Source organism: Megalobrama amblycephala, linkage group LG23 (genome assembly GCF_018812025.1).
Source record: "Megalobrama amblycephala isolate DHTTF-2021 linkage group LG23, ASM1881202v1, whole genome shotgun sequence".
Taxonomy (NCBI): domain Eukaryota; kingdom Metazoa; phylum Chordata; class Actinopteri; order Cypriniformes; family Xenocyprididae; genus Megalobrama; species Megalobrama amblycephala.
The window spans coordinates 23,771,667-23,798,942 of NC_063066.1; the positions used below are offsets into that span (position 1 = coordinate 23,771,667).

The 27,276-nt window shown below is 36.8% G+C and overlaps 1 protein-coding gene across 1 annotated transcript; it reads right to left on the reverse strand.

The window, feature by feature from the left end:
* Positions 1 to 1,674: 1,674 nt before the first annotated feature.
* On the reverse strand, positions 1,675 to 27,276 carry hspa9 (heat shock protein 9). Its single transcript, XM_048175758.1, has 17 exons — positions 27,019 to 27,276; positions 26,095 to 26,153; positions 25,930 to 26,017; positions 24,047 to 24,228; positions 20,028 to 20,152; positions 19,857 to 19,930; positions 16,095 to 16,201; positions 13,666 to 13,828; positions 11,076 to 11,168; positions 6,810 to 7,019; positions 6,500 to 6,727; positions 5,461 to 5,565; positions 5,248 to 5,365; positions 4,241 to 4,335; positions 3,975 to 4,067; positions 3,736 to 3,876; positions 1,675 to 2,996 (listed from the first exon to the last, which is right to left on the reverse strand). Exons 1-17 carry the CDS (start codon positions 27,100 to 27,102, stop codon positions 2,919 to 2,921), a joined length of 2,043 nt encoding a protein of 680 aa, XP_048031715.1. The 5' UTR covers positions 27,103 to 27,276; the 3' UTR covers positions 1,675 to 2,918.

Here is a 27,276-nt window from a genome sequence, read left to right on the forward strand (position 1 = left end):
CCAGCAGATGACATGGCAGCCCAAATCATCACTGACCGTGGAAACTTTACACTGGACCTCAAGCAACATGGTTTCTGTGCCTCTCCACTCTTCCTCCAGACTCTTGGACCTTGATTTCCAAATGAAATGCAAAATTTACTTTCATCTGAAAAGAGGACTTTGGACCACTGAGCAACAGTCCAGTTCTTTTCTCCTTAGCCCAGGTAAGACGCTTCTGACGTTGTATTTGGTTCAGAAGTGGCTTGGTATGTGGAATGTGACAGTTGTAGCCCATTTCCTGAAGACGTCTGTGTGCGGTGGCTCCTTGATGCACTGACTGACTATAGCTTCAGTCCACTCTTTTTGAAGCTCTTCTAAGTACTTAAATCAGCTTCGCCTGACAATCTTAAAGCCTGCGGTCATTCATTTCACTTGTACACCTTTTCCTACCACACTTTTTCCTTCTTTGCGAACAGCCAGCTCTTTCAGCAATGACCCTCTGTGGCTTACCCTCAGTGTAGAGGGTCTTGATGACCATCTTCTGGACAACTGTCAAGTCAGCAGACTTCCCCATGACTGCTGTTGGGATTACTCTCCTAAATCCAGTATTTATACCGAGAATGGTAATTTAATAGAACTTGAAATTAAATATTCTAATAATTTGAGATACTGATTTTTCGATTTTGAAGCAAGCTGTAATCATCTGTAAAACAAAAAAGTCTGGAAATATTTTACTTTATGTCTAATAAATCTAGAATAGATTTAAGATTTACTTTTTGAATTAAATTACAGAAAAAAAAATAAAAAAATTATGATATTCTAATTTATTGAGATGCACCTGTACAATTTCATTGTTATATAGTAATATATTTTTTGTCTTTTTTATTATTAGAGTTAAAAAATAAATAATTATATTACATGCAAATATGCTGTTAAATGTTAAAATATTAATTTAAAATCTTAGGAATACTTAAAGAATTTTTTTTTTCTTGTGGTGGTGTTTTCCCATATACTCAACATGCAACAAAAGGGAAGCACATAATGTAGTCTAAAGTTTAGTGTAATTTCATTTCAAATCATTGCACAAACCTGCACCTTAAATACTTAGGCCTATATTCATTATGCACTTATCACCCTACTTTTAAAAAGCAGGCTTATCATACAATCTTAAATTGCATTTAAATTGGTCTGACCCATGAATCCCTACACACACTATTACTGATGTGTGCTGCATCACTACTCAAAGAAACTAACTCAATACAGCACATAACCAGGATTCCCAATCTTTTCTTCTTCTTTTGATTATTTTATAGAACGTTTCTAGGACATTTTCAATTTCACTATATGGCATAAATAAAAGACAAGGATCACACCATAAAGTAATATTCCTCTCTGCAAGTCTTTAAAAGTTGTAAAGTTTATGAACATAATTAAACCCTTCTTTGAAAGGAGAAAATCATTTTGATTACCCATACAATTTCAGGGCACTTTCTAGTCTCTGATGGCCAGACTACACATATGTAGGTTAGCTTTAAGCAATACCGTGAATCATTGATTCATAATCATGGTCCTGGAGCTCCACAACACTGCACACGTTTATCAGGTGCCCTACTTTAGACAGACATTCAGACTGTGTAGAGCTGCAACACTCCTGTAAACCAAATACAGTTTACCTGGAAAATACACAAACAGGAGTTCAAACACAAATTTTTATTATAAAAGACTGCATTGGAATACTTCTTTAAACCCATTAAATCATCATTTTGAACATTTAACATTTTCAACAGACATCTGCCTTTGTACAGAGCTTCTATAGTTACAGATTATTCTTCTTTAATGAACCAGAAAGTCCTATGTAAGCACAGAGTAGATGGGATTTTGTGTTACATTATGCTGTTATGGGACCAACAAACAGAAAGGAAGAATGTAAACCCTCAGTTCAGATGGCTAACTGAAAAGCTCTGCTTTTCGTCCATAACAGCAACATGTAACACTGATTTAAATAAAACTGCTCAAGTCACTAGTAAAGGTTGATTAGATAAATTCACCTCCACTATCTTTTACTGTGCACTTGACAAACCCACACAGATCTGTCCATCAATTCCTCCAATTTGTGTGAACATCTCTCTTGAATAACATCCGTTATGGAAGGCCATTAAGTCGTCAACGTGAGCTCTACTGTATATAAACCTGCTGGTATGATCAGCAAATTTGAACAGGAAACAATATGACAGATTGAACTATCAATTCCACACCAGCTTTTCTATTATCGAGTTTCATCATTCATAGTTTCATACTCTCAACTCCACAAACTAACCGGCTCAAGCGTGGACACAAGCTTGAAATGTTGAAATTTCCAAGCAAAACTGATGGACAGAACAAATATTATTGTATTTAAATATAAATCATTGGTGTCTTGAAACATCGAAGTCCTGAATTTATAAATACTCATTGCAGATATAAAAATCCTAAAGCCGTTCAGACACACATTCAGCCTCATTCATCTTCAACAACCAATGTTTTTGAAAAAAATATTATTCTGAACAAGCAGTACACAACACCCTTAACAAAGAAATATCTTTAAAAGACATCACAACACAAAACACTGTGCCCAATGGGTGGAATGCATGTCTAAATGGCTGAAGGCTCCATGATGAGCATGTATATCATCAGGCTGACCTTTAAATCCAAGATGGCAAATCAAGCACTTCATTGCACATTTTGCTTCAAGACTGATGCAGATTATTTTCAGCAGACACAAATGAATCTGAGCTTCTAGACATTAAGGAAAGTGGATGAGGAGACATGATAATATTGTTTTGTAGAGTTTACTGCCAAAAACACAGTATATGTGAAAAGATCTTGCGTATGCTGCTCAGAGAAACACACTCGTGCTCCCAAGACATTCAGTCCCACAATGAACTCCAGTGCCAAAGGCTTTACTGCTGGCCCTCCTTCTTCTCTCCGGATTCTCCTCCTGAACTGGAGCCGCTGCTGCCTTCTCTCTCTGACGCCATCTGTCAATCACAAACAAATTCAGGACATGAGGATAAATTTTAGACATACCCAAATAAATACCTCAAGTGTAAAGGATGAAAAAGGAACAAAAAAAAAAAAAAAAAAAAAGTTGCTACATACTGTGTTTTTAGCAGCTTAATCACTATTAATAGTCTAAACACTATATTATTATAACAAATGCAACATTATAAATATGCAACACACTAACACATGAGGAACTGTGATGTCAGCAGTTGGATAGCTACTCTCACATGAAACATATCCATCAACAGATTCACATGGGAGTTCTGTTTTACACATTACCCCCTCAACCAAACCATCTTATAGATGAGTCATCAAATTTGAGATTAACCGCAGTGCAAATGTGTGCGCCAAACATTTTTTTTTCTTCTTTTTCCTTCCCCCCCTGCTATGAAGCAGGATGGATTCTGGCTATCAATGATTTTAAAATGTACATCATTTGGAAAAACTTGTTCTGAAAGGGATTCTAACAATATTGTTTCTCTGGATCATTATCTTTAAAGTTGTGGTGTGGACTCTGCCATTCTTTAACATTTAGAAAGATTTTTAAAACTAAATCTTTATTGTTATAGTTATCAATCATCCTTGGTGTGAATGGGCCTTAATGCTCTTTCAAAATAGTCCACCGATTGACAAAAGCTTATCAGGATACCAAATACATAAGGCAAAATATGAGTGGTCAAAATCAGTTTAAAAGAGTAAAATGATTGACTGTACCTTCTTATATGCCATCTCAAAGAGTTTGAGTGATGCTTGCTGCAGGTTTGTGGCTGCTTGTTTGATGTTCTCTCCCGTCTCCGCATCCTTCCTTGACAGAAGCTCTTGTACTTTAACAATCTCCTCCTTCAGTTTGTTACACTGCAGAAACCGATCACAAATGTTAATACAACGCCTCTGAAAAATAATGGAGTTTCAGCACTTCAGACTAATAATTAAAGTAGCAGTAAACTTCAGACCTCATCGGCTGGCAGCTGATCCTTAAACTCCTCCATCTTTGACTCAGTGTCGTGAACAATACCCTCGGCCATGTTGACAGCTTCCACACGATCCTTTGGATCAAAAAAAATCAATCAGTTTAGATGTTGCAACAGCTTTGAAGGTCCCACAAATAAGACCATGTTCAAAACAGGTTTAGATCGTGACAAACATGGAGAAAAAGATCCATTATTGTTAAGTATTTGAAGACATTGAAAGAATATGTACTGTGAAAATCAGAAACTACCTTCCGTCTCCTGTCCTCCTCTGCATACTTCTCAGCATTCTTGATCATGTTTTCTATGTCGTCTTTGCTGAGGCCACCAGATGACTGGATGACAACTGAATGAAGCACATGCATAAAATAAACAGAAGTAAGATTAATGTTTTTCATTCAGACTGAAAACAGGATAGTGGACTGGATTGAAAGTAGGGGTGGGCGATATTACCAAATTCTTATTTTATGATATGATAAATTTTATTTAATGGAAACGATATATATCACAATATAGTTCTTATTTTATCTCATTTGTAGCATTTAAAAAAAGGAAATTACAAACAATGGGACAAATACAATAACAAAAAATGAATTAAATGTTTTTTTCCAGGTATGATAGATGTAACAATAGTACAGAAATTTAATGATCAAATGTGAAAATAAAGTCTTCACTGTTTGTATTAAAATCTAATTATTTTCAAAGCTAAAAAAAAAGTTATTCAGTCAAGAGCAGCAGTTTGATTCACATTAATGACACGGAGGAGCAGGTAGGAATATTAGGCTGCTGTCACTTTAAGACTAAATGCACTGATCCATTATACTGATACACATCCGGTTTACACCCAACTGTTTACTTTCACTTGAGACATAACCAAATGTGCTTACATGAATACTCCACACGATGGGCATTTTGATATAACTGCGTGTGTTCGATCATTCAAGTGATATAAGACGCGAAAGAGAACTGAATTTGCAATCGCATGCTGAGACGTGTTTCTGTGTGCGTGCTTGCTCTGTGTGTCAGTCAGCATGAATGCTGAATTGAGATCTTTTTCACTGCTTATTGTGTGTGATAATATCGAGCACGTCCCAAATTTGTGATCGCCTTCTAAGAGAGTAGCTTTCTGTGTGCACATTTTGGCAAACTTTCATAACAAGAAAGTTATTTCAGAAGTGGAGCAAATATATATTTTGATGAACAATTAAGAACTGTTTTCCTTCGTTTAAAAAAAAAAAAAAAATCTCTCTAGACTTACTCTGCTGTTCTCGGCCAGTGCCCTTGTCTTTAGCAGAGACGTGCACAATCCCGTTAGCATCGATATCGAAGGTGACTTCAATCTGTGGGACGCCACGAGGAGCAGGAGGGATGCCAACCTGTTCAGAACACATAAATACAACATTAGAGTCGTAAATGGATAGGAAATGTAAATCTGCATCTCAATATTTCCCCCCAAGAGCAGAGCACATACCAAGGTGAACTGTCCCAGAAGCTTGTTGTCTGTAGCCATCTCTCGCTCTCCCTGACAAACCTTGATCTCGACTTGAGTCTGTCCATCAGCAGCGGTAGAGAACACCTGAGAAGACAGATCACCAACATCAACCCAAGCTAATATTCATCCATTATATAGGAAACGTACCTTAAAAAAAATTAATCATATATCTGCTCTATATTCTGTCATTCACTCACCCCCATTTTGATCCAAACCCATTCAACTTTTGTTTATCTTCCAAACACAAATGAAGATTTTTTTAAAATGAAACCTGCAATATTTTTGCTCCTTCGTTAAAAGTCTATTCCAGCAAAACTTAAATCAGATTTAATTCACTGCTCTGTTCATATGGACTTACTTTACTATGTCTTTGTTAACATTTTGAAGAAAAGTTTTGCTGAAATAGACCTTCATTGAAGGAACAGAAATTTCTCAGGTTTTTATTAAAATTATGAATTTGGAACAACACGAGAGTTTGTAATTCTGTCATGACTCATGAGTAAATTACATTTTTAATTTTTGTGTGAAATCTTCATTTAAATGTATGAAATATGCCATGAAAAGACAAACTGTTGAATCAGAACTTTGAATCATTACATTGATAGAGACAGCTTTAATAAAATAACAATGAAAGCTACATCTTTAAATTAGTGATGCTATGAAAACATCCTTCCCACATTGCATACTTACAAGTTATGAGACAAGGTGTGAGCAACAAGCTTTAGAAATATTTTTTACAAAAACTTTATGGTCAAATAAAAGAATATTCATTATGTTGCTTAATTTTATACGAGTGATTTATCACCAGCCCTGCTACACACAAGTGTACATGAGGATATTGCGAGTTGCCTTGTAATTCTAACAAACAGACTGTGCAAAGCTGGTTTTGGAAGAAGAGATGGAGGGAGAGTGAGAGGGAGAGGAAACACCAGCAAACACCACAAAATAATCTGTTACCAATCAACGAAACAAACAAGCAATGCAAATGTCTTTGCAATTTCCCTGTTTATTACCCCACCTGGCTTTTCTTTGTAGGAATGGTTGTGTTTCTGTTGATGAGTTTGGTGAAGACGCCTCCTAGAGTCTCAATACCGAGAGACAGAGGGGTAACGTCCAACAAGAGTACGTCAGTCACATCCCCTGCCAGAACTCCACCCTGGATGGCCGCCCCGATAGCCACGGCTTCATCGGGGTTAACAGACTTACTGGGAGCTCGACCAAACAGATCCTGAACCGTCTGCTGGACCTGAGAACGCAAGGGAATAGCAATGAAGCCGCTTCATTTGAGGCTTTCCTTGTAGTGTTTCAGTTCTGGGTTTAGTTCTTACCTTTGGCATTCGGCTCATTCCACCGACCAGCAGCACTTCACCGATGTCACTCTTGGAAACTTCGGCATCTTGCATGGCCTTCTGACAGGGCGCCACAGTCCTGCGGATGAGATCTCCCACGATGCCTTCAAACTGAGAGCGCGTGAGCTTCATGTTCAAGTGTTTCGGACCAGAGGCATCCATCGTCAGGTAGGGCAAGTTGATGTCAGTCTGTGTGCAGAAATATTAAGATATGGTTACTTTAACTAACCAGTGCAAGCACAAATGTATCATAACATGCTGGTGTTATATATCTATATTGCCATTTTGAAGGGACGGTAAGGAACCCACAGTGTATCGGCATAAAACTTAACGATTTGATTGAAGTGTGCATCGGACAAGTTGGCATTTGTATCGCAATGCATCATTTCATTTCATTCATATTATATATATATTTATTAGGGCTGTCAATCGATTAAAAATTTTAATCTAATTAATTACATACTCTGTGATTAATTAATCTAAATTAATCGCATACATAATTTTTGCTGTGAAAGTATTAAATATTTCAATTCGTCTTCGGTGGTGACAGACATGGTCATCCACACAAACAGTAAAAAGTGCCCTACCCACGTGATTTGCAAGCCCGATACTGACAATAAAGTACCCGTCACTCTCACTGTAATTCTTTCTTGCCCTCTTTGCAAAAAAAATAAAAAAAGTAGTGATTTTATAGCTTTGTAAGAGAAGATGCTTTTTTGCTAAACCTGAAAAGTATTAAAAAGTAGCATTTAGAAGTAATATTAACTAATAATATAATTTTCTACCATATACAATTGATTGCACCTAGCTAACAACAACTTGCTTTGTTCTGGTTTCACCTCACTCCAGTCTAAACTAACTGATTTTATAGGTAGGCCTAATTTACTACACATTGTCATTTAAATAACCTGAAAATATTGTGGATTATTAAGGCTAATTTTACTAACCACTCTTGCTAAATGGGGTAAGCACACTTATGTACTCATTTCAGAGTTGTTCGAGTAAATGATTCGTTATAGACCGTGTGGACAGATCAGTTGTTGTCATGATTCATTCAAATGAATCTGTTCAAATGAGTCATTAGGTCGCAAATTGGACAGCGGACGTTGACGCGTTGCGTGCGAATCGCGACTGTCATTAGGATATTGCAAAAGATTTGTCAACACAGAAAACACTTCACCACTGGATAGGATTTTCTTTTTGTTTATTGAAAGTGTAGTTTATGTTAGCTGCACGTGCAGGGCGCCGGTCAGAGAAGATGAGGTGACGTTCTTTTGAGCGCTATTCACACCCAGCGGTTATTCAGGAAAAACATTCTCCGAATGCGCCGCGTGAAACATGGATTCGGTCTTACGAACTTTTAGCATTGTGTCAGTTGATTTAGATTATTATGTGTGAGGTAGAGAGAGCGCAAAGACGGTGCTTACTTTGAAGACGAAGAGAGCTCGCACTCACGAGGGAGGAGCTCTGCTCGTTATGTCTGTCAGCGCAGCATTCGTCTCCCTCCTTCATACTAGAACGGCTCCAGGTTCAAAGGTCATTACGGAATGGATTAATATGCGGTATTTTTTTTAACGCGTTATTTTTTCTCAGATTAATTAATCGAAATTAACGCGTTATTTTGACAGCCCTATATATATATATATATATATATATATATATATATAAAAAAGAGACTGAGGCATGTCCTGAGAGTCACACAGAATAAAGATTAACGTGGAACTACAAAGGCCTGTTTATGAAAGAACCATGCATTAGAAGTCAGAAGGCACTTCAGTTAATTTATGATTTGCTGTCTGTCTGAACCAAAAAAATAAAAGCAAACTATCTGTACCATATATTTAGGGTCCTATGATTTCCACGATGCAGAAAACATGGACTGAATCATGGAATCCACTCATAAAAAAAACGTAATTTACTGTATAACACGAAATGTCACAAAATTTAACAAATTTTGGATGAATAAATCAAAAGTAGGTGGGTACACTTAAATCGCGATATGGACTAGTGTCTGTGAATATTAAACCACAAGATGACTATATAAATGATTGAATCCTGCATGTTCTGTGTGTCTGTGTGTGAATGAATGGTGCAGATGCACAAATACGTTTCCAACACATACTGAAGCACGCATGAAGCTCGCTGTGTTTCCAGAGTCTGCCATCTGACTATATGACGACATTAAAACAAACTTCATCTCCAGAGCTGCTCTGAGAGTCTTCATGAGCATTTTACAGTTTAACTTGAGAAAAACTATTGTCATATCATATACACTAAGGAAAGCGAAATCTTTGTCTTTGTCCTTTTACACCAAGGAAAGCGATTATCTTTGCCCTTATAACATACAAGAGGATTTCCCATGACAGCGCTAGTCAATGATTTGTCATCAGCAGTCTTATGCTTTCATGCGTTATTGGAAATTTCATAATTCCCACTACAGAAGTCGTGATTATGAGCTCTTTGCATTCAAGTGCTTTGTTGTCAGAATGAACAGGAATCATGGAGGACACCAGAATTATTATTGCCCGTTTATTGGGAAAATCTTATTAAAGCCAAAATTATATTTAGTGTCCCATGCATTGACGACCATATAAACATTCACAACGCTATCTAGATAGTCCGCTTGCTAGTCGGTTTTCCGGTCAAATTTTCACTGTGTATAAAACATACAATACGCTTCAAAGATTATTAATATATGTAATTTGCACTAGATTTATGACAAGACAATCTAGCCGTTATGGGGAGAGAGGGGAGAAAAAAAAAAAAAAAAAAAAAAACACTAAACATGGTGTAGGGGAGAAATACTGCTTTGACAGGTATGATTTATTAAAGTTTATGGCCTGCCCATCTCAGGAACTTGGGTATCAAAATTATTCATTATACTTCCCAGTGGTAAACACGGCATTAGGGCGTTCATGAGCAACTTTTATCTAGGAAACTCATATTTACAATTCATATTTTCAGATTCAACGAATCAGAACTATACAAACATAAGCCCAACAAGCTTATTGTCAGATTTATGTTCAGTTATGTGGACCCTTATTTTGACATTTTGTTCTGTTTCCCCGCTCTGTTTAGTTTCGGTTTCATTGGTTACCAATTATGCACTCGTTTGGTTTCTATAATTACGTATTAGTTTCACATGTCTAATTTACCTTCTTTTGTTCTACCCCCATTTATAGCCCTGTGTTTCAGTTGTCTTTGGTCAGTTCTCGTTTATGTACTGTGGGTTTTGCATTATTCTCCTGCGTGTTCATTCACAGCATTTGGATTATAAATAAAGCCTGTTTTGTTTTTGAATCTTCTTCTTTGTGCCTGCTGCCCACATCATAACATTTATATTGCAAAATAGTAATAATAATAAATGTTTTTAAAAATGTGTTAATATCGCGAACATTTATTTTAGATGTTTTGTGTCAGGTCTGATGTTCAATAGTCAAGCCAAAAACAAACAAACAAACAAACAAACAAACAAACAAACAAACTTTGATTTGACTGCTTCAGTAGAAGGGAAATCATCATTTACTTGCCATCATGTGGCTCCAAACCTGGGCTGGGTTTCCCAAAGCAAACTATGGTTGCAAGTTCCGTCATTACCAATAGAGTTCAGCGGAAATTGCGACCAAAGTTGGCTAACAATGCTTTTGGGAAACGCATACCAAAAACGCATTTCTGTGGAAAATCATACAGTTTTGGAATGACATGAGGGAGAATAAACAATGACAATTTTAATTTTTGGGTGAACTATTCCTTTAAATTCCAGTCTCTTCCTCACACATATCTGTTATATGACTTCAGAAGACTTGGATTATAAATGCCAAAATAGACAGGGCTGTAAATGTCACTAATATTGGGATGTGATTTTTTGCACATTTATAACTTTTCCTGTATTTTCTGACCAGAGACGAATAACTCAGAAAACTGCCTTAAATGGTTTATAAACAAACTGCTATTTTATCAAATATGTATCTGATGTGTTAGGCGTTTCAGAGGCACAGATCATGATCAGGGGTTTTCAGTGTCTCAGAGCAGATCGTTCGCTGTAACTGCTGCTCCACACAAACACTACAAGCGCTGTGAGTTTGAATCACTTATAACATGCATTTGAAAATGCAACATGCACCAAAAACGTTCCCTCTATTTTTTCTTTTTGCTGAACAAAAGCTCTCTATTGGGCAGACAATTTGCCCACCCACTGCTATTTTATTTGACCCCTGATGTAACAGTTGACACTCATTCACTCACCTGCAGAGAGGAAGACAGTTCACACTTGGCTTTCTCAGCAGCCTCTCTCACCCTCTGCAGCGCCATGTTGTCTTTGGTCAGATCCACGCCAGACTGCAACAAGATGACACACCACATTAACAAGCAGCACAAACAGTTCTCAACAACAGTTTGACATCTTTACATTTTACCTGCATGTTCAAAATCCTGCATTAGATACTACTTCAAATCATGTAACCTTTATTTTTATAGCGCTTTATGCAAGTTCAATTAAAATGGTTAAGAGGACTTTTTATTTGCAATCTTTTATTTGTTTTATTTAATTACAATATAGTCATTTTTGCACTCAAACGCAGTTTGTTTTGATTGCATAAAAAAAAAAAACAGTCTTAGTCTAAGCCCTGTCTGTAAAACAGGGCCTTGAACTTGACTACATTAATCAATATCCACAAAGAGTCTATTCCAATAAAACAAAAATCAGTGCTCTATGCCCAAGGTAATGTATTTATTCTATAAAATGCCTCACAAATAATGAAACTAGGGCTGTCACTAACGAAAAGGTTTGTGCTTGTGCATTATTCAGGTTAGGTTGAGATTCTGCTTATGTTCACTGACCAATGTTCACTGACCAATGTTCACATGCGAATAAAATCCTAAATTAATTCTATTCATCATAACAAGCGATTGAGTCTCTTCAGAAAATCTGGACTAAACCGCTCGATTCATATGGATTAGTTTTCCAATCTCTTTATGAACTTTTTGAAACGTCAAAATTTTCAGTTGCAAAGGCAGTCTATGGAAGGAAACCTGTAGGGCTGACCCCTAATAGTCGACTAACCTTTAGTTGATGAGAAGAGGCTTAGTCAACCAAAATTGTATTAGGCGCAGAAAAACAAACAAACAAAAAAAAAAAGTGACAAAGTCACACAGTCTGTGACGGACAGATCATTAACAGCTGGTCTATGTGGTAATTACAGTACATCAAGCAGGACATCCAAACGCTCAACTATCATTCATCAACCTCAAACATGGCTTATCTGAAACACGTTAACATTAACCTAGAAAAATGTGGGCTATTCAAGTGTTTGTGTCGAGTGTGAAAGCTGAATAGTAACATGCTTACTGCATGACAGCTAACATGGAGGCGCAGGTGCGATCACTTGCACTTAAAATACTCTGTCATTTTTGGTCATACAGATAAGAGTAATACATCTTTGTGTGCATTCACAATAACAATACGCTGTGCTTTTGAAAAATAATGAAAGCAAGTGGTGTGCTTTCTGCTGTCTCTCTGTGAACTTGAAACTCCAAGTAAACTTGCCTCACAGACATGAAAAATATATCTATAGAAAGCAAAATATCTAATTTAAATGAACCAATTCAAGTGGAAAACAAATCTGAGGTTATGTAATCCGTATGAAATGTGCACTACTGCAGAGATGAGTCAGCATCGTTAACTTCATCACTGCAGCCGAAAACAATAGTTTATCAATTAATTATTAAAGTGTTAAAGCAATCTCCTTGCTGTTGTTCCCTGGCACATTCATAATCATTCTGCCAGTGCTCTGTGCTGTGGCAATAAACTTTGTGTGTGCGCTTGAATGCTGATTAGGTGACGTAGGCATTAAAGGCTCTTTATTATGATTTATTAATAAACATGTGATTAGTCAACTAATCGTTTAAAATGAATGACTACTAGTCGACCAGAAAAATCTTTAGTCGAGGGCAGCCCTAGAAATCTGACAGCATTTTATCACCAAAAAGATCTTCATTTGTCTTCTGAAGATCAACAAAAGTCTTACGGGTTTGGAACGAAACAAGGGTGAGTAATTAATGACAAATTTTCATTTTGGGGTGATCTGACCGTTTAACATTCTCTAAACTGTAAGTGCAATTGTCACAACTGCATTGTATGTCTGCAAAATGTAGTTGTGTCAGTAAATTGGTAAATGCCACTAAATTAAAAAGTCTTGTCGTCACCTTGTGAGCCACACTGGTCAAAATGTTTAAAGGTGCCCTAGAACCAGTTTTTACAAGATGTAAAATAAGTCTAAGGTGTCCCCTGAATGTGTCTGTGAAGTTTCTGCTCAAAATACCCCATAGATTTTTTTTAACTGCCTATTTTGGGGCATCATTAACTATGCACCGATTCCAGCTGCAGCCCCTTTAAATCGCGCGCTCCCTGCCCTCCGAGCTCTAAACTATAATACAGTGCATTTAAACACAGTTCACACAGCTAATATAATATAATATAATATAATATAATATAATATAATATAATATAATATATATATATATATATATATATATATATATATATATATATATATATATATATATATATATATATTTCTTTTATTTTCTGGGCATTTCACTGTTGTTTACTGGTTGCCAGTACATCACAATGATCTATGATAGTAAAAACAACACTAATCATAACTATTTTTAATTTGATTTTAGTATTTTACACAGTGTAAATTGTCTGAAAAATTTAGTATGTGGTACATTAATACAGCATACTAACTTGAATATCACCCTTTAAATTTCCCGATGGTTGCACCACTACTTAAACGCATGCACAGACCCATTTTTTGAGAGGGTGAATACAAACCTCTCTCTTGAACTCCTTCACTATATGCTTGAGAAGGTGCTGATCAAAATCTTCTCCACCCAGGAACGTGTCTCCATTGGTGGATTTCACCTCAAAAACACCCTTCTGGATCTCCAAGACAGAGATATCGAATGTCCCTCCACCAAGATCATAGACAGCAATACTGAAATGAAAACATAAATTTTCCTTTTGAATAAAGTCAAAGCTCACATTATCATGCATTGGTAACAAGCATCCAGATATAAGATCTGTGCATTCGGTCTTAAAGTGACAGTAGCTTAATAATCCTGCTGCTGTCCGCGTTAATAATGATAATTAAACAACAAAATACTGCCTCGTTAAAAAGCTGTGCTATACGTTTCTTTTAAACGTCTTTTAATTTTAGAGTATATATTTTATATATAAATAGCTTATATTTACTATTTTTATATGAATGTAGGCTATTTTATAACAATACAAAGAGCAATGTGTAACATTTTACCAGATTTAGTGCTACACTTATTCACTTTTATTTGTTCCCTACTAAATGTTTTTTTTTTTTTTTTTTTTTTTTCTCACTTTCACTAAATGTTTAGATTTTATACAATTATTAAAAAAAAAAAAAAAAAAACACCTGCGCTGGTATTGGATCGGTATCGGCTGATACTCAGAATTTCTGGTATTGGATCGGTTCTAAAAAGAAAAAAATACTGGTACTGGTGCATCCCATGGTCTAAAGGCCACTTTAACTGAAGCGAAGATAGTCAGTAACGATGTTCAGCCTTACATTGTTAAAACCGGAGTCGGGCACTGATGGAGAGACTCAGGAAGAAGTTACAACTTTTAGAACGCATCTGGACGTTTCTGAATGGTTAGTGGAAACATTTTTGTAGTTGCTGTGGAGTTGATTCAACTCATCGACTAGCATGTGCAGTAGTGTTAATTTCGTCAGACGAGACGAGACGAAATATGTTCGTCAACGACCTTTTTTTTCATGACTAAGACGAGACGATGACAAGACTGCACCACTGTCCAAAAACGCTGACTAAGACTAAATTAACATGCATTATCGTTGACGAAAAAAGACGAGACGAAAATGTTTTGTATAAAATAAAAACTAAGATAAAATCTCTCTTCATTTTCGTCTACAATCGTCTCTGCTTTTTCATCAGCTGTTACGCCTTTAAAATATTCAGAACGAGTTTGCGGCGTCACGCTGTTGCTCAAGTTAAGCCTCGTTGAAGCCTTGTTTACACTGCATGCGTGTGTGGCTCGTTATGGCTCCGGCAAGGTGTTGTTCCGTCCTCTGCGCAGTGTCAACTCAAACAAAGAAATTTCAAGTTTTTCAACTTCGAATCTCTTGTCGTCAGATTCTAGTGATGTAAAATATGAGCGGGAGTTTACACAGGGTGATTATTTTGACTTTGTTTTGTATTTGAGCTGCGCGTCTTGGAGGCGAGGCGCCTATCTTTAGCGAAGCGGCGCGTCGAGTAATGTTTATCAGTAATAATCTCAGTAATAATCTCAGTAATAATGTGTTATTTTTAAAAAAAGACTACAATTTTTTGACTAAAACTAGACTAAAATTAAAAGACTTTTAGTCGACTAAAACTTGACTAAGATACCTTGAGTTTTCTTTTGACTAAAGCTAGACTAAAATGACGAGACGTTTAGTCGACTAAAACTTGACTAACAAAAAAAGATATGTGAATGACTAAATATGACTAAAACTAACAAGGACATTTGGCACAAGACTAAGACTAAGACTAAATTAAAAATAGGTGACGAAATTAACACTAATGTGCAGTCATGTTAATCTTTTGTGCAAATCAAGCATTGAATTGACCCTCGTTTGTGAAGCAGTCTGGAATAAAATGACGGAATGGCAACAACACTCTACTACAACAACACTTCCTCTTCTGCAAAGAAGCCCAACATGGCCTCACCCCCTTTTCCTGGGGGCAGGGTTTATGTAAATTTGGGGGTTTGTGATGTAACCAATCCGGGAAGAAGCTTGTTGTAGTCCCTACCAGCTGTTTGTTGTAGTCCTTAAAATGCATTTTCTGTAAAAGAAAATATCTCCCTTTGCATTGAACTTTGAGAGCCTTAACTTTGCAGATGTTGTTTATGCTCAAACAGCAACATCACACACTAACTAAAGTTAAAGTGAATTATAATCAAGGACCCCTTTAAAAGCACTGTTTATTTCATTTGTACTTTTCTTACACTGCATTTGCCCTAATGCTTGTAATTTGCATATTTTATTTAATAGTAAATAAAATAAAATCTGTATTGTGAAATAAAGTTACTCTCTATATGCGTGTAAGTGTATTTTTTTTCCTTTTTTTTTGATTGGCTTGGTATCTGACATGAATCAGTAGTATAAAGCAATTTATGTTGGTATATAAAGAAAAAATAAAATAGTGTAGTAAGAGTCTCTGATAACTTACATTTTGTCTTGAGTCTTATCCAGCCCATAGGCTAAAGCAGCAGCAGTCGGCTCATTAATAACACGCAGCACATTCAAACCTGAAATTTGACCTGCATCCTTGGTCGCCTGTAACAACAAACCAGATTTTACATACAGTAATGCATCTGATAAATCAAAGCTGTTCACAATGTTCTCAACATGAGCGAATACTGATACCGATAACAGAATGCTCTCTAAAATGTAAGCATTTAAATATAAGCACATTGATAAGCATTTTCAGTAAAGCTGCTTTGAAAAAATATGTATTAAGGGTTTGACGAGACAGGTAGCTCCTGAGACGAGACACAAGATTGAATTCACGAGAACAAGATTTTTACTCAGTATTTTTTAAAAATCCTCAATGACAAAATACATAACTATAAAAATAGTCTGCTGGTACATCTGAAATGTTTTAACTTATGTAATGAATGTCAATTCAGTTCTCGATTCATACTTTGAGTATGAATTATATGGAGTAAAAGACAATACTCAAGCACTGAAAAAGGTTTTGCCACAAACTCAACTGACTGGCTTCTCTCCTGTATGATTTCACATAAGTCTCAGACCTTAGAACTGTAACTGTAACTAACTAAACTTCTTTTACACAAATTGATAGAAATAAAAACAGTATAAATAAAAATGAATAACAGTTTTCTCTTAGTCTCATTAAGTTCAAACAAGAAGTGCAACTATAATCAAAGTACTCTCTCAATATTCAAACTGCAAATAGAGACAACATCTTTCTTCAACCATTATACAGAGCTGAGAGATGGTTATAACTACACAGCCCAGCCTAAGATAGCTTTCATATTGAGAGATATTTGCATGCATCAGGGAGCTGCTTTCAAAATGCGGGGTATTGAAATCATATTTTAATGCGCACTACCATTTTACTTTTGCGATCATGCGCGCTCTGTGAATAGGGAGCGGCGGTGCTAAGCATGCATCGTACAAGATGAGACATTTCTCAGATGCTTACGCTCTTGTGCAAAGAATCCTCTGAATTAAATGCAACAAATTAAATAGTTATTTCTATGAAAAGCAAAATGACAGTGGAGGCATAATATAAACGCAGCGTTGAAACATTCTATCCAAATTTCACCCTCACACTCTGTCATGGAAATATCACGAGACAGCTTTTCACCTCGACGAGAAATCTTGTCACATTTTAATCTTGCGAGATATCGTAGCATGAGATCTTGTAACACCCCCAATATGTATTGTAAAAAGCGCTATAGAAAAAAAAATTTAATTGAACAGAATATGGACAAACATATCTAGGGCCCCGTTTACTCCTGGTATTAATATGCGTTTTAGTCGATTCCAATCACAAGTGGACGACTTGTGATTACAGTATTACTAAATACAGGTGTTAACGGGGTCTAAAATGTTTTGAGCTTGTCCACTTTAAACCACTTCCATAGGTAGTCGAAAACGCGGTTCAACAGCCACAAAAGACCGCCTACTAACCTAACATGTAACCGTTATGGGAAGCGTGCAAGCCAGACGGTCGACTGAGGACCCAGGTTTGGTTTGAGGATGAATAACATACCAAGCACAATATTCTCTCACCATTTCTGATTTCTAATACGCAAACACTAAATTGTGCGAGCTTAGATCAAAAGATCTGAAAAAGCCCATACATTGACCCACCCATAGACCCTCCCCTCAAAGAAATCAGGACAGAACCGGTTGAAAGTGGACAAAAGAGATGCATTAAAACACCAGGTGTAAACAGGCATGCATCTCCCTCGTCTACTTGTGATCCAATCGACCAAATGCATCTTAAAGGAATAGTTCACCCAAAAATGAAAATGATCCTTTGATTTACTCAACCTCAAGCCATCCTAGGGTGTATATGACTATCTTCTTTTAGACGAACAGAATCTGATATACATTTAAAAATATCCTTAGTCCTCCAAGGTTTATAATGGTTATGAATGGGTGCATCCATCCATAAAAAGAAAAAGTAAACCATATGACTCCAGGGGGTTAAAGGTGCCCTAGATTCAAAAATTGAATTTACCTTGGCATAGTTAAATAACAAGAGTTCAGTACATGGAAAAGACATACAGTGAGTCTCAAACACCATTGTTTCCTCCTTATATAAATCTAATTTGTTTAAACGACCTCCGAAGAACAGGCGAATCTCAACATAACACCGACTGTTACGTAACAGTCGGGGTGTACGCCCCCAATATTTGCATATGCCAGCCCATTTGACGCATTAGACAATGGCAGTGTCTGGATCTATTCACAGATGAAGCATCAAACTAGGTAAGCAAGCAAGAACAACAGCAAAAAATGGCAGATGGAGCAATAATAACTGACATGATCCATGATAGCATATTTTTACTGATATTTGTAAATTGTCTTTCTAAATGTTTCGTTAGTATGTTGCTAATGTACTGTTAAATGTGGTTAAAGTTACCATCGTTTCTTACTGTATTCACGGAGACAAGAGCCGTCGCTATTTTCATTTTTAAACACTTGCAGTCTGTATAATGCATAAACACAACTTCATTCTTTATAAATCTCTCCAACAGTGTAGCATTAGCCGTTAGCCACAGAGCCCAGCCTCAGATTCACTCAGAATAAAACTTTTACATCCAATTAAATACTTTACTCACATAATCCGACGCATGCATGCCGCATGCATGACGAACATCTTGTAAAGATCCATTTGAGGGTTATATTAGCTGTGTAAACTTTGTTTATGCACTGTTCAAGGCAAGCGCGATCTCTGTGGGCGTCAAGCAGGAGATTTAAAGGGCCAGTAGCACTGAATCGGCTCATTTATAATGATGCCCCAAAATAGGCAGTTAAAAAAATTAATTAAAACAAATCTATGGGGTATTTTGAGCTGAAACTTCACAGACACATTCAGGGGACACCTTAGACTTATATTACAAATTTTTAAAAAAAAGTTCTAGGGCACCTTTAATAAAGGCCTTCTGAAGTGAAGTGATTCGCTTTTGTAAGAAAAATATCCATATTTAAAACTTTATAAAATCAAATAACTACTTCCGGCAGATGACCATACACAGAATGCGCAAGTCGACTTGCGCTAAATGAGTGATCCTGTGATGTGATGTATGACGCAGGATGTAGGAGTATTAAGCTTAGACGCCTCTCGCAACTAAAAAAAATAGGGCTGTGCAACAAATTTAAGCTCCTCTTTTCTTCTATCAAAATCCTCTGAAATTTCTCTTTAAAAATGATCGTTTTAGACTTCCATGACTGGTGATTTGTTTTGCTCCATCCTCTGCGCCTCCATGTTTGTCATTACATTGTGTGTCAGGTCAAAGGATACTCTTCCACCACAAATTGACTTATTATTAAATATGAGCTAGTTATTTGAATTTATAAGAGTTTTAGATATGGTTTTAGATATATGATTTTTTTCTTACAAAAACGTATCGCATCATTTCAGAAGGCCTTTATTAAACCACTGGAGTCGTATGGATTACTTTTTTTAATGGATAGATGGATCCATCATTTTTTACTTCAAAACACGGCCCCCATTCACAATCATTATAAACCTTGGAGGACTAAGGATATTTTTAAATATATCTCTGATTGCTTTCATCTGAAAGAAGATAGACAAATACACCTAGGATGGCTTGAGGGGGAGTAAATCATGGGATAATTTCATTTTTGGGTAAACTATCCCTTTAATACCAGGTGTAAACAGGGCCTAGAAGAATGTAAAAAGTAGAAAGTGTGGTGAAACAGTGTTCACCTGTCTCTGGGAGTCGTTGAAGTAAGCTGGTACTGTAATAACAGCATTCTTCACAGCATGGCCCAAGTAGTTCTCTGAAGAAAAAAAAAAAAAAGGGGGAGAAACAGTGGTTTGATGGAGCTTTTGATTATTTCATTTTTAAACTGTTTTTCTTCAGGCAGATGGACTCACCTGCAGTCTCCTTCATCTTCATGAGAATAAAGGCTCCGGCCTGACTGGGTGAGTACAGTTTGCCGTGGGCTTCCAGCCAGGCATCTCCATTAGAGGCACGCACTATCTTATAGGGCACATTTTTCCTGTAAATTACAGCAAAGTTATCACTTATTTGCAAAAACAAAACAAAAAAACTAAATTATAGGGAGGGATATTAATGATTAATTGACAATTGATTAAATCAGTTAATAAGTAACCCCTGGTTTCACAGACAAGGCTTAAACTAGTCCTAAACTAAAATGCATGTTTGAGCTGTTTTAACTGAAAGCAACTTGTCTCAAGATTAACACTAGTAATGTTTTTTTCTAGGGTACATTAATAAAAGCTACTTAAATGTCCTAATTGAACTAAGGCCTAATCCTGGCTTGGTCTAAGCCCTGCCTGTGAAACCAGGCCTAATCGATTAAGCTTATTAATTGGTCGATGGCCGATCAATTAATTTCAGCACAGATGTATTCAGTAATCATGCGAGCAGATGGCAAAGACACTGCCTATAAAATCATCCAATGCTACAGTGTGCACTAGAGCTGTGCGCTGCATGCATTTTAGAAGAATAAACAGTATCGAATAATCATCAATTCCTTTGACGATAAATTGAGTAATCAGATAATACCTAAGTGAAAAATAGCCTTGAGGCAATGAGGCAATAATAATTGATTCAAATAAAATCATATGGTTTGATTGGACAACACTTTTAAAATTATATTATAAAACTGATACTTCCGGCACTTGATTCTGATTGGTTGAGCCGCGTTCAAAGCCGTTGTAAAATTCCCGATAACATACAGCGGACCGCATTACATAAGCATCGCTGCACCAAGATGTACATTGCTACGTCTGTCTTAGCAACCACTCTTAGCAAAATAAACATGTTTATTCTCTAATGATTTTGTTCATTGAAGCTAACTGCATTATGTAGAAGAGTATTGTGAGAGAGAGATACCGAGTGACCGAGTGTATTAACTGCATTCAAATTTCTGTTCATTCTGTTTGAATGTCTGCTGCGATCTTGTCCTTTTAACATTTAATGGGTTTTCCCATGCCCTGCTGACACTGACAGCACTAGTCAAAGCATTTGTCATTTGCATCTAGTTCCGTGTTCACAACAAGTTTCAATATATAAGTCTTTGTGACTGAGTGACTTGCTCATAAAGACAATCTTTGTCACCATCTAATGCCGTAATAAATGTAACTTCTGTTGCTGTTCATGGTCAGGGACTATTTTTTCCAGCAGAAGGAAGCCTTTTAATAATTTTACTTTATGAAAGTTGCATTGATAGATATTATTGGCTTTAATATTTATATTGTGTGGTAACAGTTTTATAAAAGCAATAAGCCCCGTGAAGCCATGGTTTACATGAATTTATAACAGCTAAGGGGTGTTGTTAGGCATGATGCGGAGCAGAGTGAATTAAATTCACTCCGAATATGCCACGTGAAAACATGGATTCAGTCTTCCTAACTTTTAGCATTGGGTCAGTTGATTTAGATTAATATGTGCGAGGGAAATGGAGAGCAAAGACAATGCTTAGTTTGAAGACAGAGAGTGCACACACACACGAGGGAGGAGCTCTTTGTTCGTTCTCTCCATCAGTTAACATGCACCCTATCACAAGCGCACCAGTCATCTGCATCACTCATAAATCACAATAACTGATCAAATAAGGCTTTGGAGTGACAAAAATTTGTTTTGGTGGCCACCAAAAACATTTTCAATGCAGGATTTGTTTGTTTGTTTATGATTTAACACCATGCAAGCTACCTCGGCTATAGGTTTTTAAATTTGATCTTAGATAAAAAAATAAAATAAAATAAAATAAAAAAAATTCTAAAACTAAAACATTCCTTACTTCATTAAAAATCTTTTCATAAAAGTCAACAGAAAAATAAAGGGTTCTAACAGATTTCAAACAGATTTGATCACGCACGCACCCACCCACACATGCACGCGCGCACGTACCAGGGCCCTCATTTATCAACGATACGCATGGACATATGTGCTTAATGAGTGCGTAAGAACAGTTTCATGCAAAGTGTGGGATTCACCAACTTGTACTTATATGTAGAAATGTGTGTAAATATAAGCACACCCCTGAGCATGCTTACGCAGAGAATCTAGTGGTAGAATAGCGACACTACACATAAAAAGCATTCCACATATGTCCTGTGTTTCCTTTAATTATAAAACATTAAATTTATCATTTGTCCATTTTTAAACACAATGTGTAATTGGTGTCAAACCCTATAAAAGACAGCTGTGACAAATGTTTGTCTCAGTGCAATGACTTATCTTGCATTATTGGAAGACTTGACAAACAATGCACTCCGCAGAGAGCATGTTTTCCAAGATCGTGCCCTCTTTGCCATTATTGTGGTGAGGAAAAAACACAATCACATGATTTTTAAAGGAAAGTGTTGTCACCATATATGGTTCATTGGAGGCGTTTCCGAATGCTAATGAACGTGAACAAGCATGGTACTTACGCACATGTGGGATTTATCAACAATGATTGCTTACTCATGTGCGCAAGAACTGCGCATGCACATTTGTATAAATATGAATTTTCTTGTACTTGGGCACATTCTAAATTTCAATTTTTTCGTAGGACAAAATATATAGCCTTTTCTATGCACTGTTGATAAATGAGGGCCCAGGGTTTTGTCTGTGAAATATCCACTGCATCTCTGAGGGTCTTTGCAGCACACATGGAATTGTCAGTGGGAGTAAACAGTTCTCAAGCACACTGAGTGAGCAGGTACGAAACGTATAGAGCAAAGGGAGACTTTCCTATAGTCAGGGGCCGTTCACATGTCGCGTCTTTTGCACGCTCAAGTATGTTATTTTAAATGTAGACGCGGGACAAACACGCTCAAACAGAGATAGAAAACTCTGACAAGATGGAAGAACAGCTGATAAAACCTGTACTGTGTAGGGCTGGGCGATATATCGCATGCAATTGTCACGCGCATTTCGTCAGTAAAGCCGGTTCCCTGATTACCGCTAAATCGCCGTCACCTGCTTTTAAATGGAGCGGCATTTAATAGACAGAGCCGTAGTTCACGGATAAGCTACGCAATATCGCGTTCATTATCGCAGATGAATCGCCTTCGATAATGAACGCGATATTGCGTAGCTTATCAGTGAACTACGGCTCTGTCTATTAAATGCCGTTCCATTTGAAAGCAGGTGATGGCGATTTAGCGCCAATCAGGGAACCGGCTTTACTGACGAAATGCGCGTGACAATCGCATGCGATATATCGCCCAGCCCTAGTACTGGGCGGGTTTTTTATTTCTCATCTCCATAAGTAGTAGTATAATCTAGTATAAGAGCTAATGCAAGGTCTGGATATCCATTTATTCTTGGCTGAAACTACTTCGTCTTCATGGAGAATGCGGCTCATGATTGCGGCTCATGATTGCTTAGCAATGAGTGTTTTTGAAAAAGAAGAGAAAGTGGCGTGGCTGGCGTTTTTCATGCGTTTTTAGATGCGACGTGAACAGCCTCTAAATCGAATGCGGATGGTTTAATTATCTCGGGCAGATAGACAAAAAAAATAAAAAAAAAAATAAAAAAAGTATAAGAGGATAAAAACAATAAAAGCAAAAATGTGCCTCCAAATATACTTGGGCAGCCGTTAATATACCTGGGAGGCCCGCACAGGTAAAGTCTATGTGTGAGAAGGACTGCTATTCGACAGCGTGTGAAAATAATATATAAAATAATATGATCCCAGCGATTTTCAAACTGGACAACTGTTTTGCACCAATCACAAATTGATTTTATAAAGTTTGTTTTTTCAATGCAGGAAAAACCCTGTATAAAATTGAGCACTCAAATTTAAATTGAGGAATCGTAACAGCGCTAACTTCAAATTTGCTAGTATAAAAACGTACATGTTCACATACATATTTATATGTGCATGTTGGTGTGTGTGTATGTATACATTGACAAAGTTTGAAATTAAATGCCTTACAAATCTTTCTGAACTTCTGGGTCATCATAACGCCGTCCAATCAGACGTTTAGTAGCGTACAGAGTATTGTTGGGGTTGGTGACAGCTTGACGTTTGGCCGGCATTCCCACAAGCCTCTCTCCATCAGATGTGAAGGCCACCACTGATGGGGTCGTCCTTGCACCCTCTGCATTTTCCAGGACCTGTTACGATGATGCATTTTAGTTCAACAGTATTTTAAATAAAAGTAAATTTAAGGAAGACCGTAGTAGTGGTGATTCATCCTAGTGACTGAAGATTCATTCAGATTTGTTCATGTTCTCAATAGTGGCCTTTAGAGCCGCAAGATTAATCATAAAAAAAAAAAAATGCCATCTTGATTCAAACAGCCATGCAATCTTATTCCTAAATGACAACGATTCTGCTATGTCTATTGCAAGCATCAGTAGAGTGTGAACAACGTGCGTTTTGTCGATGCCCATGTTAATAAATGAGAGGGTCGGCCGTCACTCTTCTGATGTGAACGCTCTCATTCATTCACATGAGCAGTGACAAAATAAGCGTTGCTCACGCCTGCGATGTGAAACATGCGTTAAACCAAATACTTTCAGGGACTAACCTTTGAAACTACGATCACATTGCAACATTCAAATCTGCATGTGCTGCTGCTGATCATTAAACTTTCGCAATCTCGATTCAAACAGCCACACAATCTTATTCCTAAATGACAACGATTCCGCCATGTCCCTGAAGTGCCAGCAGAGATCATGTCAACTAGACCAACCCTGTGAACTACCTGTTCCGACTGGTTTATGCTTAAGCCGTTTATGATCTTACTCCGATAAAAGAAAACGGGTTACCGCATTTACATGGCCATGTTCGTTATCGGCTTATTAAGCATAATCGGCTTAAGAATGAGCATGTAAAATTGAATCATTCATTGAAGAGATTAATTTACAAATGCTGATTCATCCAATACTAAAGTCTTTATGAATGAGACATTGACTACTTCAATCAAATTATTTTTTAATTTTTTTATTCAAATTAATACATTTTTAAATAGAAGGTAGCAGTGAACATTTTGTCAGAACCTCAATTGTCATTTTGTTCAGTTGTCTATGAGTATTTTCTTCAGAATCGTGGAAAAAATTGTGATCTTAATTTCAAAAAAAATAAAAAATAAATTGTGATTCAACAGAATCGTGCAGCTCTAGTGGCTTTACATAATTTCAAATGTGCAATTCATCGTAATTCACAAGGTTTCTGCAAGTTTTATGAAGGAAGACTTAAGAACTTTTTAAAACAAAGTAAAAAAAAAAAAAAAAGTAATAAATTGAAGGTAACAATTTACTATACCTTCCAATCACTGCAAAAAAGTGATTTTCCTGTGTTTTTGTCTTGTTTACCAGTGCATTTACTAGAGATACAAAATGAAGTCTTGTTTTCTGTGAAATTGATCAAAATGAGGTGAGTTTATAATTAAAACAAAAACAAATATCTGCCAAAGGGCTCAGAAAAATCAACTTAATTCAAAGGGAAGATTTCATAACTCATTAACAGATATTTGTTCTCATTTAAAGCATAAAATGACTTTTTCAAAGATGTTTAGATATTTGTATTGGAAAACAGGACAAAAATACTGAGAACGACATTTTTTGCAATGCATCTGATTTAACCCTTTTAAGGTCATAAACTGTGTAAGGGTAAACTTTAGACCATTTTAAGACTTGCAGAAACCCTTATTCACTGGGATCATTCTTACATCCATCCATATAATGCTGACTGACAGTTCATCAGAAAGAAGAAAGTCATACACACCTAGGAGTAAAGCTTGTTGTAATTTTCATTTGAAAGTGAACTAATCCTTTAACCGCTAAATTAACACATCATTAGTTATAGCTTACCTTTGCTTGTTTACCCTCCATCACAGCCACACAGGAGTTTGTGGTCCCCAGGTCAATACCAATGACAGCGCCTCGGATTGCCTCCGAACTGAAAAACCATCGGGCAGCTTAGACACTCATTCATGGACCTTCATTGTCTATGACAAAACAGTTTATGATACTCACGCATAATGACGTCTGGCTGCAGTCTGGAGAGTTTGTTGAGTCAATCCATTCCAACAAGCCTAAGAAAAAAAAGAAAAAAATTGGATATTTAATAAATTTTCACTGAAATATAAAAGAAAACTATACAAAATAGAAACAAAGGTGGAGAATGGCTATATGAGATGCTGTACTGTGTGCAGTTAATCACATCAGTTAGTGCCAAAAGAAACAGAATTACTCAATTATTTGAAAGGTCTGAACATGTGGTCATGTTGAAGCAAAGGGAATCACGTGGATTACAATATTTTGCCATAATGGCAACATTACTTCAAAAAACTCAGTACATGTTATTTATGAACATGTTATTTATCAGTCAAACACCAAGATGAAGGTAAGCTCATCTCATAACATGGGGCGGGATGCTTCAGGGACACTTCATGAAGGTCATTCAAACACACTCTTTCCCAACTCCACAGACACCAAATGACTGACCTCCACTGCTGTTTAAAAACTATAAACTGTCTAGATGATTTAACAGATAACCAATCATGGTGTCTTTTAAACAAAGCACTTACATAATGCTGTTACAGCAGAAAGCAGGTTAATCACATGAACATTTGGGTTTTTCCGAACGCAAAGGGGCAAATGATTAGCTTAAAGCCTACTGTCTATTAATACTGTTTTGTGACTTTGACAGATATGAAGCGAATTGCTACAAACAAATTATTACAAATCACTTCAGGCAAATGTCAAACACACATGCAAGGGATCCTATTATCAAACCTACATCGCTGAAAACTACGTTACATCTCACCATCACGAACTGCTCGTTAACGAGCATGTCGGCTCGATATAAAGACATCTGCCTGAATCAAATATCTGAGGAATCAATCCGGCTGACAGCACTCTTTAAGGGCACTTAGTTGTAGTGCAGAACACACTCACCTTCTTGATGAGACCAGACACACTGCTGGAGGTTTTCTGAGAGCACGACACATTTCTCACTGCTGTTCTCGCCGCTGACAACATCTTTAACGTATTTAATAGCTAATGTAAATTAACGTTGAATAACCGGTCTTTGCAAAGCCACTGAATGTCAAATAAATGAGCTCTGGTGGGTCAATCTCAGGCCCTGTGGTTCTGTAGCGCTTATGATGAAGTCTCACTGACGTACTTCTAGAATTATCCAACACCACATGGCGA

Coding starts and splice junctions, on each gene's coding strand:
- hspa9 (XM_048175758.1), bottom strand. CDS start 27,102: ATGTTGTCAGCGGCGAGAACAGCAGTGAGAAATGTGTCGTGCTCTCAG. Junction 26,154..27,018: donor TGTCTGGTCTCATCAAGAAG/GTGAGTGTGTTC, acceptor TTTTTTTCTTAG/GCTTGTTGGAATGGATTGAC. Junction 7,020..11,075: donor AACTGTCTTCCTCTCTGCAG/GTGAGTGAATGA, acceptor TTCTGCACACAG/ACTGACATCAACTTGCCCTA.